This window comes from Dermacentor albipictus, unplaced genomic scaffold, assembly GCF_038994185.2.
Source record: "Dermacentor albipictus isolate Rhodes 1998 colony unplaced genomic scaffold, USDA_Dalb.pri_finalv2 scaffold_131, whole genome shotgun sequence".
Lineage (NCBI taxonomy): Eukaryota > Metazoa > Arthropoda > Arachnida > Ixodida > Ixodidae > Dermacentor > Dermacentor albipictus.
Genome location: NW_027225685.1, coordinates 1 through 12500, shown reverse-complemented (window position 1 = coordinate 12500; position 12500 = coordinate 1). Strand labels below are relative to the sequence as shown.

At 45.4% G+C, this 12500-nt stretch overlaps 1 protein-coding gene across 1 annotated transcript in view; it reads left to right on the top strand.

The window, feature by feature from the left end:
• The window catches only part of LOC139053468 (D-amino-acid oxidase-like), a gene marked incomplete at its 3' end in the record, with an annotated part of 40167 nt that extends 32019 nt beyond the window's left edge, over positions 1 to 8148 (top strand). The window contains exons 4-9 of the mRNA XM_070530444.1: positions 2284 to 2366; positions 3637 to 3702; positions 4497 to 4551; positions 4885 to 4986; positions 6318 to 6379; positions 8031 to 8148. Coding sequence (XP_070386545.1) covers positions 2284 to 2366; positions 3637 to 3702; positions 4497 to 4551; positions 4885 to 4986; positions 6318 to 6379; positions 8031 to 8148 — 486 coding nt within the window. The remainder of the gene's footprint in view (positions 1 to 2283; positions 2367 to 3636; positions 3703 to 4496; positions 4552 to 4884; positions 4987 to 6317; positions 6380 to 8030) is intronic.
• Between the last annotated feature and the right edge of the window lie 4352 nt (positions 8149 to 12500).

Here is a 12500-nt window from a genome sequence, read left to right as displayed (position 1 = left end):
TGCAGCGCCGTGCCGCCGAGCTACCGGAGGATAAGTTTGGGCCGATCCAGGAAAGGTCTACTGCTGCGAGTGGTTATGTTGACTTCGCATTTACCGCTGCAATTTGGTAGAAAAATAGGGGCAGAGGCTTTCTGATTCACCCTCGTAAGTAATAAAACATTTTGATTCTTTTTGGCTGTCGACGATTTGGAGTCTCCACTGTGGTAGGACAATTCTATAATCACTGCGAAAGAAGTTCTGCACGAGGGGTAGGAGTATATATGAATGACATAGAATGCTTATTTCTGTATAAACAAAGACATGTGAAATGCAGTCCGCATAAGCCTTATATAAGGTTTTTTTTAGTGCGCTGTTTTTAAACAGTATAGCAAAGCGCAATATAAGGAACAGAATATAGAAAATACTATGGCAAGCAAGTATTTAATAAGTTTATGCAGTAGGATAAGAAATTGGCAGTTTCGCCCGCAGACGAAGCATTGAAAGCGACAGCAAAGCTTAGGGTTGCGCTGAAACCATTTCAGAGCTGGTGTGGGGGAACGCAGTTAGCGCAGCTGCAGGTGTCGCCTCTCGGTCGGGGGTCGCCCTCTCCCCCGAATCTCCCAGCACAACCGTAACTCAACCATCTAAGTAAATATACTGGAGTTGGAACGACGCAAGTAGATCTTTGACTCGATTGGCGCGTCGGTGACGTCACGCATAGAACGAGCGAAAGCATGTGCGCACGTTCCAATTTCTATCCATTGGACCACAGGCTTATCAATGCCAGGTCAAAGCGAGTTTGAGCTAGCGCCTTGAGGCGTTGTGTTACAAAGCGCCGCCTGCTGGATCGGCCAAGATTCCGCATTCATTTAATCGTAGGTGCTGACGCTGTGTAGACGCTCTGCGCTATTTTACCGCGTTTATGATCGGCCTAAGTCGGAACGGAGCATACTGTACATAACGGTTGTCTCCGCTGGAGTACAAAAAAAAGAAAATAAAAATCTGTCGCGATGCCGTCGTCTTCACACTGACCACACCGCCTTGCTGATCTCGGTCCGCAGAGCCTCGCGTCACGCACACAATTACGTATATAAATATGGTGCACGCCTCGCATTACGCCAAAACGTGCTGGACAGCCGGCGGGTAAATGCGATGAATAGGATTGATTCCCACACTGTGCGGGATTATTTGCATAATATTTTGTACTTAAAGGACACAAAACAAAACGTGCGGTTGCCGAGAGCACTGGTGGAAAGCCAAAAGAGAATCTGCCAAAGCACCAGCTGTCCTTATAACCCCGCCCCTTCTCCTTTCCCCTCTGCTCTGGCACAACACTCAAGTGAGCACAACGACACAGGGTACAATGCACATACACTGCTTCAAAGCTTGTAGCTTATGTAGCACACAGCCAAGCTACAACGCATTAGACACAGGATAAAAACACCCAATAAACTGATACAAAATGAGAAAATACTAAACTGTATGCACGATGACGACGATTGAAAATTGAAATTGGTGTCACAAGAGACAACTTGCACAAGAGACTGTTGTTGCACATCAGATCACTATTGAATTGACAGAAGGTTTAAATATGTGCATTTTTCTTCATGACCCGTAGACTCTGCTCTGTAATTGACATACAACAGCAAATTATTTGCTTAGTACTTTTGGACATAAATAGTCTGCTTTCTGAGTGCCATCGTTTTACTTCTTAGAAATTTTCTAGGCTAAGGTTGCGGTTGTGGTCTGTTTAGAGGTGTTTCTGAATGAAGTCAGAGGAATCTCAGTTCTTCTCGGTGGTAAATAAATGTAGCCAGTTCTTTATGTACTAAATTAGCTTTTCCAGGCGAAACGCGCCTGTAGAAAACACCTTAGACAACCCAACCATTATGCTAGCGATGTGTAGTATGTAGTGTTTAAGATCGGTACTGTATAGCCCTGATGTGATGAATCTTTAAATCCACTTGGAAAAGAGTTAACTTCAGTTTCATGGCTCCGCCCCGTCCCCCCGGCTCCCACGCCTCGATCCTCTTTTTTACATAGTAATCAGATGATGTTGGCGCCTTTAAGTGGCTCCAGTTGCTACTTTTACACCTGGGATTACTACATATAGTCTCCGAAGAGCACGTGCACCGCAAATCTATAATGCAATGAGCCAATAAATTTATGGGATCATTTATGTGATTTATGCATGTTCTGTGCACTCCAAAAAAAAAAAAAAGGAGACGGTCTGCATGGAGAAAAGTTATCGAGCTTTTCGGTAGACCTGTACATACTGAGTATGTTGTCAACACTGCTTTCCAGCCACGGCCTTTATACGCCGACGCATTCTTCCACTACAGAGACCTGACGGAAAGAGAACTCGCATCGTTCTCCCCTAAATATAGGTGAGTTCTACCATGCGTATCACTCATAAAACCATGTACCGGGGAAAGCTGGAGCTGCTGCGAACATCGTCAAGGAAAAAAAAAGCTAAAAGAAAGAAGAAAACGGCTACTGTTGGTCTCCATCTGGATTAAGTGCTAGGACGAGCGTGCCGTTCACAAATTTAATGAACTAATCGAGGACGAGACTGCTAAACATAGCGTTCTTAAAAATATTTTAAATATTTAAGCACGTTTGGGAAGTGTGCTTTATTGCGTGATCGTTTTTCCTATCACCTCTCGTCATCAACCTTGTACCGTCAAAGAACTTGTGGGAAAGCCAGCTTGACACTAGAGGCAAACGTTTCCAATTTATTCCGCATGAAATCGCTGAAGAATCGCGAACGGCTGCCTTTAGGTCTGATCGCCAGTGTTAGTGTCCCTTGGAACTAGGCAGACGTAGTCTAAAGGTATGTTTTTTTTTACAATAAATACGCGACATGAACGTAACGTGACTGTGCTTGAACCTTACTCATGGTAAAACCGCAGCGGGGCCGCGTACAAAGGGCGCAGGCAGTTTTACCATGAATAATTACTAACTCACGCAATTTTAAGTTCACTGTAATGTGACCTTCTGAACTCTGCACAAGGAATGCCACTTTGAGTGGAGAATTCCGCCAACCATGATGCTCAGGAGCAACAGCAGGAATAACAACAGGGCGACCAACAGTTCACCCCTCAGCAGTTAGTCTACGATAGGATGAATGGTTGCGGCAGAGCAAGAAGTCCCCAAATTTACTAACACCTTGGTCACATTTAGCAGTGGTCGATCCAGGGGAAGGAGGGAGGGGCTACAGGGAACCTGGCTCTCCCTAAAATACTATTCATCTACCCTTACACCCCCTTCCTGCCTTACCTCCACGTGTAAGCAATTCCTTAAATAGGTCTGCATAGTATGGTGGATGGCGGTGCTAGTTGGTAAACTATACTAAACTTGAACAGCGCAACAACAAAGCGGGGAGAATATAGCTGTTCAAAGAGTCCCGGAACCTTCAACTACAACAGGATCCTCGCGTCCATGTCAGGAAGATGGCTGGTATTGTACAGCGTTGGTCGCGTCGTGGTGTATTTGTGGAAGGGTGAACTGCGGAGCCTCCGGTCATCGCTCGCCCCCGTGCCGCTTTTGCGTTGTTCAGGTTTCATGTCAACAGATCAACAACTTTAAAACAGAAGTGTGTATTTTCACGCACGCAGTACGAGAACCAAGGTGATAGACCGCATCCTCTCGTTTCAGGTACGGCAGCTACGTGACTTCGCTGACTATTGAATGCAAGAAGTTTCTGCCGTACCTCATGGAGCGGTAAGTGCTGTCGCCGAACTCGTAGCGTTCGGAAAGGGCAGCTCGAAAACTCTGCGCATGCATGTAAAGACCACCTATTTCCACGCGGACATTAAACTGTTTGTAATACCTTATTAGGTAGTACTGCAAATGTTTGAATGGTCACTAGAGAGAAAAGTAAGCGGACATGTATTAGCAAATTACTCTTTTACCATACTGAAAACCCACTCTTAGGGTGAGAAGAGGTTTAATAAACTGGCAAAGACGCAAGAACAAAAGACAGGAGTCGATGCCGCCCTGAAATTTCCACGCCGATTCGCCGTCCGAGATTTTTACGCTGTCTGCTCCGGCCTAGTTATTTTTTTTATCACTAAAGATTGATTAGATTGCGTAAAAAAGGACTGAAATACTGGCCTTAGCAAGCTTCGAAAACATTTGCTGCGCCATAACTGCCCAAATGAGAAAAAAAAATTCAACAAGATCCCCGACGTACACGGGCGCTCAGATTTCGACACGGAATGTTAAAAAGCAGAATTTTGACGTATATGCACAGTTCGATTAGTCAACTAGTCAATTAGTTTCTGTCGTTCTGCGAAGTGACAGAAAATGCAGTTCTGGAACGATATTGTACGACACCAAATTACAGCAGTGTTTCTTTTTTTTGTACCTCTGACTACTAGTACGTGTTTGTTTGCGAGGAAATCAACAGCACGTAATTATTGCAATGGTTGAAACTTCTCTAGCGGAGTTGCAGTTTACAGCTGACATTTCTACATGACATCTTACAACATTTTTATTTTTCCATTCTGGCCAAGACTTGAAAGCCGCGGAGGACGCCTAACGCAGCGCAGAGTGAACAGCCTGGAAGAGGTTAGTTCCGAAGGAGCCTTTGAAATCGAAAGCGCCGAGTCCCATCCTCCTTGGCATGGTCCGAGGATGGGACTATGTTTTTTCTTGATGTCCTTCTCAGAAGATGGATGTACAGATAGAGGGGTTGGTCTGTAATTTGGGTCAATGCGATTAGTATTCGTAGGGTGCACCACGAACTTTGCGGGGATAAGCATTGCGTCATTGAAACCGATCCATCTAGGGACGCGGTCCCTTGGTTGTACACGCCGAAAATATTTGCGTTTACCAGTTAGTGTGGACAGTCGTAGAATATGTGACACACCACCTGCTGGATGGATGCGGATTTTCTTGCAGCTAGCAGGCGAATACGACGTCATCGTGAACTGCACAGGCTTTGGAGCAGGTGCACTCGTTTCCGATCCCAAGGTGCAAGCCGTTCGAGGCCAGACTATCAGGGTGAGAGTTTTCGTGTATTAAGTCGCACGCTATTCGTTTTCTTCGCCTTTCCTCTGAAGCGTTCCTTTTTATGTCAAATTTTTTCGAGGTTGTTGAATAACTCGCCTTTTTTTTTAAAATTTTTTTGGAGTGGGCGCGTCATCTCAATTTCTGCTTAGTTATATTTATTCTTTCACTGAAAGTCACAATAGAGGGCGACCTTCCGAACCCTTTGGTATCACTGAAGCGAACATCGATACATATATATTAAAAAGAGATCCAGATCATTGCGGGTCATAATGGCCTAAATAGGACATGATCATGGCACGTTTTTGCACACCGTTCCAGACACACGTGAACGTGAAGTCAACCTTACTATAGAATTCAATGGTAATTTAGCAGTGAATGCGAAAGAAAATGCGTTAGCATTACGTCGCACCTGTTTGATATCCCGGATCCATGCTTAAAACCGCGTTCAACACATTGCAAAGTGTTGTTCAGGCGGTCAATCAACACAACGTTCATTGGTGCTCATACTCCCGGTGCAAGCACACGATGATATGCGCTGCCTTATACAGGGTATATACGCGGGCTTCTTCCACGCTGGGAAAACACTTTTATGCAGCACGTATTGAGCAACAGAAAGCTGTATCGGGAGTACTTCAGGTCGCTCTACAATTTCCTCATTGACACTTTCCACCTGATTATAATGTTTGAGATGTTGGTGAAATAACTAAGACTAATTACGTCATTAGGAGGAATGCAAAACAATAATACGAGTATCTCCAAGCGACGACAAACAACATTGCCTCGGTTCTGTCTAGCTACGTGGCATGTGCAGATTTTTAAATATTGGTACATGACAGTTGGAATATCCTGCATATCAACAAGAAAGAGGCAAATCGACGCGTACATGCAGTCAACTGCGAAAGATTCCGCAGAGTGAGATCCGTGAAAAAGCTGCATATTTCCGGAGACTATAGGCATACATAATGGTGTCAGGAAATTCAGGCCTGTTAGAGCTAATGAGAACAACATGACGTTGCACGGCTTTGTTGGTCACATAACTGCTCTCAAATTTAGCATTTGCTTAGATCACGTAGCCCGTAAACTCTTGCCGTCCACTGCGGATTCCTGTCCCCTGCTTGTCGTGTTGTCGCCATGCATTCCGTCACTCAACAACACATGGCCTGCTTGTCTGGCTTAACTGACTGAATCCGTTCCACCCTGTCTATGATCGCTTTATCTGTTTTTTTTTATTGCTTATGGCGTCGTCCGGGAAAGGAAAGGGAAGCATTGAGATAGCGTGTTGGGCTGCCCTTTCTCGCACTGATGTCTTCTTCTCGCACCAGGTGCACGCCCCTTGGATCAAGCACGCCATCGTCGCAGGCGAAGACTTCCACGTGATACCAAAGTGAGCTATTCCGGTATCTTGGGCCACGGTACTAGTTAGCGCTGACCTTCCGGGCGAATGGCGCAGCCTTTAACGTAAATTTTTTTCACACCCACATTTACCGCGTAGACGTATACAGCGGGCTCAACACAAGTAGGGCTCTGTTATCGTATCGTTCAGTCCATCGCTGGACCAGCAACCACGCGGCGATGTCGCGAACGCTAAGTTGAGAGTCGCAACTTCGTTGTGACGCGAATACCATGACGACATTGGCGACTTTTCATTTTTTTTTCGCGTCAAACTAAGGTGTTCGACTTCTAAACACTAGAAAAAATACTGGCGAAATCCTTGCTCTATCCTCCACCGCGGTCTCTCCGCGGGCGTCGAGGATCCTCCTTGTTTAGTAGGTACATCGACAACTTGTTTTCTAGATGTTGCAGCATTTTTGTTGTGGTTTTTCATGATTGACCAAGTTCTGAAAAAAAAAAAGAAAAATGTGGATCAAGCGCACATCTTGGAATACGTGTGAAGCGAAGCTTTCGTGAAACTGTTAATCAAATGCTATAATTTTTCGTGTTTTTATTCCTGCGTCTCTGACGTAATCGAAAACCGACGCGCGCGCATGCGCTGTGGCGAGGCCGCACTACGCAATGCGACACACGCCGCGATCAACCCCTAATAAAAAGTTGGCATTGGAACGATAAACGTGCACGCACGATTGTAGCCCACTTGTTAGAGCATCTGGGGCTGCTGCATCTGGGGCTCACGTCGCTGCTGTGCAGGGAGACTGAGGTTAGACCTCACCATGGGGCCCATAATCTGACCTTTTTTTTAAGTGCAAGCAATTCGGCCGAACAGCGACAGCACCTAGCGGCCACGCTCAGTAGTTCGGGAGTGCTCGCAAAGGAAGCTTCGTTTTAATATTAGGTTACGCTTAAGAAACAGTGAACCGGCCTCCCGCAGGACGAACGCACATCTCGCAGAACAAACGCGGCCACGGAACGAATCAAGTCCATTCTACGTGGCAGCGCTGAATGCATATTTGTGGCTAGGCAGGCAGCGGCCTGAGACGGCGAGAGGGTGCCGATTTGGTTGTGAGGGCTGAATGTGTGAACAGTTTTGGTTCACAAAAGACAGTCCTGAAGGTTGTGTGGAAAGAGAGCCTGTTGTTGACGACGAGCCTGTCGCGATATCGTGCTTGCTGGTCGACCTTGCCGAGACGAGTCATAGCGCCAAAACTGACACTGTCACTGTGCAGTGTGTCGTCATGTTTCCTTTTTACGTTTTAACCTGCGTTGTCCTTATGAACCTACTATTGAGTAACTGTGCTAGAGCCTTGTGGGAACCGGCGAGGTACATGATAGTCTTAGGGGAATCGTAGCAAGTTCCTTGCTTTATTCGTAGATTATTACAGATTTTTCTCGCTTAATAAATAAGCTGTTGTGTTCGACACCTCGAACAGGGTATGGTATGTTGACACTCTCCGAGCGCGGTACAGCTAAGAAATTAAGCTACTACCCATCTAGTTAACATCCTTCAATGTTATGTCTGCTTTTAATACTATCTGTCTACAGCTTACGCCAATAACGTTCTCTTTCTTCCCTTTAGAAAAAAGCTTAAGTACATCCTGATTGTCATTATGGTTACGTGTACCAATTCGCACCAAACGCAGCATCGACGACGTCATGCTGGGAGGCACCAAAGACATCGGCGACACTTCTCTTATTCCGGACAGGGACATCGCCAGGAAAATCTGGAACGGCTGCCTGCAATTCGTACCAAGCCTCAAAGTAAGTTTTCCTTTTCTATTGCGAAAAACGGCAATGCTAGGTACTCCCTAATTATTACCTATTCGCGGGATAGTTACATCATCTCATCGAACGGTTCAGTATCGTGGCATGTAGCGCTCGCCATGGTGGCTCAGGAACTACACCGTGAAACGTTTACACCCTTTAGTGTGTGTCTTGTCCCAAAACAATACTCCTTGTCTGTCTTGCATCGTGGCGAGCTCAATCAAGTTTTCTGTAACGACTATCTAGCCATTTCTGTGGGCTGAGCTCGAAGGTAGCGCAGTCTAAAAATATGTGTCGATTTCGAGCATATCGGTCTAAACATATGGGATGATACCGAAGGTTGTGCAGTCTCAATGTTTGTGCTGATGTAAAAGGTTGAACAGTCTAAAAATGCGGGCCTATCGTGAATGTAGAGCTTTTCTGACAAGAATTGCAAATGTTAGCGCTCACGTCGTTCGTGACTTGCAGGTACAGGGTGCGCAGGGTTAAACAAAGGCATTCAAGATAAGTGACCATTCTAGTTTGCGGAGAAAGACGCGTTCCAGGGGCTACAAACATTTGTTTAGAATACATCGTCTCACTCCGATAAGGAGGGAATTTGGTCGGGTGAATTTACACAAGGGAGAAGTTCACCGGCGCGTCCAAGGGAGACCATGCCACGCGACGGGGACACCAAACCTTCGTCCGGTGTCGTAGCGTGGTCGATTTATCATGGGGACAGAAAAAAAAAATGGAGGACGCTTAAGCTTCACATTTAAAAGATCCCTGACTGCTTCTCCCACTTCCCGGCAGGTGGAGCGTATGTAACCGTAATGTTTACCGGGGAACGCTGGCTGCGGATTCTATGCACGAAGGCGGTCTTTCTGATAGAAACGTAGCCTCTTGCGTGGGCCCTGATATATGGATGATGGATGATAGATGTTATGAGCGTCCCCTTTGAAACTAGGCCGTGGGTTGCGCCACCAAGCTCTAGCTATTATACCTCCTTATGTCCTACCTAGGGTAAAAAAGAAAGAAAAGAGAGAAAAGAACGCACGATGAATTTCCATAACCAACTTTTCTAAACCCCTATTGAACTATGTTTTTGTACGTCTCCATTTTTCGTCGTTTCCCTACTTTCCTTCCAGCAATCTTCCAACCGCCTGTTACTAATTTCTGTTGCGGACATGTTTACTTTCCTCCTGCTCTTGCTGAACACAAGGGTGTCAAGGAGTCCAGTGGTGCCTAAATCAACCACTGGGCCGATATCTCCACATTTTAATAAAACATGCTCCATCGTTTCCCTAGCTTTACCGCAGCAAGCACATGCTTCTTCTTCCTTCTTATATCTCGCTTTGTAGGTGCGTGTTCTAAGGCATGCTGACCTCGCTTCAAAAAGTATTAAGCTGCCCTTTGAGTTATAATAAAATGTTTCTTTCCTTATTTCGTTTTTCTCTCCTAAGTAGTTACTTGTAGCAGGTTTCTTTTCCATTTCCACCACCCATGAGATTATTTCAGCCTCTCTAACTTTCTCTCTCAAAAGCTGTAGACCATCGTCGCCTAAGCCGTCCCCTTCCAGAATATCCCACAAAGGTCCACGTTGTCATACGATCCTGTAAGGTCTAAAAAGGCCACATATAACCATTTGCCTTCTACTTTTGATATTTCAATACACCAAGTAAGAACAAATAGGTTATCATCTAAACGCCTACCTGTTGTGAAGCCATTCTGAAGTTCTCCCAAAATACCATTATTCTCTGCCCATACTTGCAGCTTTAATTTGATTGCCTGCATTGCTAGCCAGTATATTACCTATGTAATGCTCAATGGTGTATACGAGTGAATTCTATCTTTCTCCCCCTTACGTTAAGAAATCAAATTCATTCAACTTTGTCGCCAACTGCATTGTTTTCTTCTATCTTTTAAAATTTTTTCCACTGCTTTCACCATAGCTTCCTTATTTTTGGTCCTAGTTAATTTTTCAGCCTAACGGGAGCCTCGTCAAGCCCTGTGGCTGTGCTCTTAGGAATTTTCTCTTCGGCTTTCTTCCAGTTGAAATTTGTCGGCAACAGCTCCTGTTCCATGTGGTTTTCTTTCTTGCTATCTTTTTCTTCAAATACAAACTCGGAATCGCCTTGGAAAGATTCGGCTATTATTTTTCAGATGTATTGAATGCTGCTTCCCCTTCCAGTTTGTTTCCATCTTCGTCTAGGGTATGTTGTTGTATTGTTGTTGACTTCCTGCGTAATAATTTGATGTGGTTCCAAAATATTCTAGGTGGGGCCTTCTTTTTCTCATGTATTTCTGACAACCAACGTTCACTTTGACCTTTTGTCTTTGCTTCCACCTGTATTTGAACCATAGACTTATTCTCCCGGCATATTTACAATATACTGGTTACTTCGTCCTGCGGCAACTGCGACTTCTTTGCCTGCCTGTGCTCTCGGGATGCTTTGTGTCGTTCGGCAATCGTTTCTAGTGTCTGCCTGTTCCACCACTTCTCGTTTTATGTTTTTTTTTCTTTCCAACGAACATGTTGTTTCTCTTTCCGTATTTCTGTCATTATTACACTTGGAAGGTCACTATATTACCGCTCTTTACTTGGCCATTTGCAAAGCTATTCCTCGACTCTTGTGACTATATTTATTATTTGTTCAGCATTTGAATTTGGACTGGCCATTTTGCCCTCCTTGATCTCTTTTGCCAACTACATATGCCACTTTCAAAAGGATTCTTTTATGGTCACTCCCCATGCTGCTGTACCCTTCCTCGTCAATGATCATTTCTCTCAACTTATCATGAATTGCTTCTGCCACCAGACAGTTATCAATGGTCGATTGCAGGTTTCCTACTTCCCACGTGATCTGCCCGTCACACTTAGGCCCTGTATTCACGATAACGAGCTTATTTTGCTCACAAAGATCTAGCATTGACTTGCCGTTGTTGTCGGTATGGCCATCTAGATCCTGTATGTGGGCATTCACGTCACCTAATAGGATAACTTCGGCATCAGTACCAAAACCCTTAATATCGGCACTTATGCATTCCCTTAACTCTTGATTCTTCTTTGTGCAATTATTTCCCGTCCGCAAATACGTTATGCCCAGCCAAGTTTTTTTTCCACTCATGGTACCTGATAACAAGATGCTCTTGACGTTTTGAATTTACTCTTTTCCATTTGGCTCGCTGATGGATGAGCATTCTGACTCCCCCTCCCTTTCTTTCCAGTTTAGTTCTGTTGCACCCTTCCCAAACATAATTCTAAATCACTGGCGGCTCTTCTGAGTCTCTAAGGTGCGTTTCTGTAACGGCATGCACCCCTATTTGTTCTCTAAATGCTCCTCAATCTCTCCCCACTTTTCCTTTCTTCTGCCGCCCTGCATATTTATGTAGCCTATTGCATGGCGAGCTCTCTTTCTTGCTTTTCTCCTTTTTCTGTTATTGACGGCTATGCTATTCTGAGGTTCCCTTATAGGACCTCCATCATTACTCTGCTCACTTCTAGTCCCAGTTTCCACTTCTCGTCCAAGCCTGTAATTGAAGCTCGTTCAAAACCGCCACACCTTCTCACCTCCCTGTTTACTTCGACAACCTGGAAACCTTCCTCTCGACTCATTTTCCATATCGCTTCATTAGCAGCCACTACGGCTCTTTGTACGTGACTGTCACGTACAGGCACCTTCGGCGCCGTGCACACCAGGTCTGCACCTGAGGGGATAGTTAGCGCAAGCCGTCTACCCCCCGTCACCAAGCACTGTGCTAGTCCTGTCCCTTTCCAGTTTAGGACGTCATTTAGCAAACCTGCTACCATGACAAAGTTGCACACGTGGGCATTTCTCGAGAGCTTTGCTTTTGCTCGCTCCATGACAGAACCCAGTGTCCGCCCTGGAAATGTACCTACCGCCACTCTTTTATCGCCTTTCACTCTCTCGAGAATTGCTTCTAAGCAGCTAGCCTTGTTTGAGTCGCCGGCGATAATCCCCATTTCACTCTCTCCTTCCTCTCGTTGCTTCCCTTTGTCCTTTTCCGCGTGATTCGGACTTGACAAGTGGCATTGACCCCTGCGCTCCTGCTTTTTTCGCGTGGCGGCCTCAAGGAAGGTGTCGCTCTTTCCAGCTACCCCCTGCTCGCGTTGTACGCATTGTACGTGTTTTGCTGACATTCCCTCTGCTGTCTAGTCGAGTGACTGCGTTCCATTGTCACGACCATTCTCACTCACGATGGCGGCCCTGTTAAGCTTTTCTTCGGCTGCTTCAACTCTTTTTTCCACTATCTTCCGCGCATCACGCTCCATATTTAGCTTATTTTTCAGCTCGTCGACCTGCTTGATAAGCTCATCCTGGAAAGCCTCCATTTTCTTCAGCCTAGCA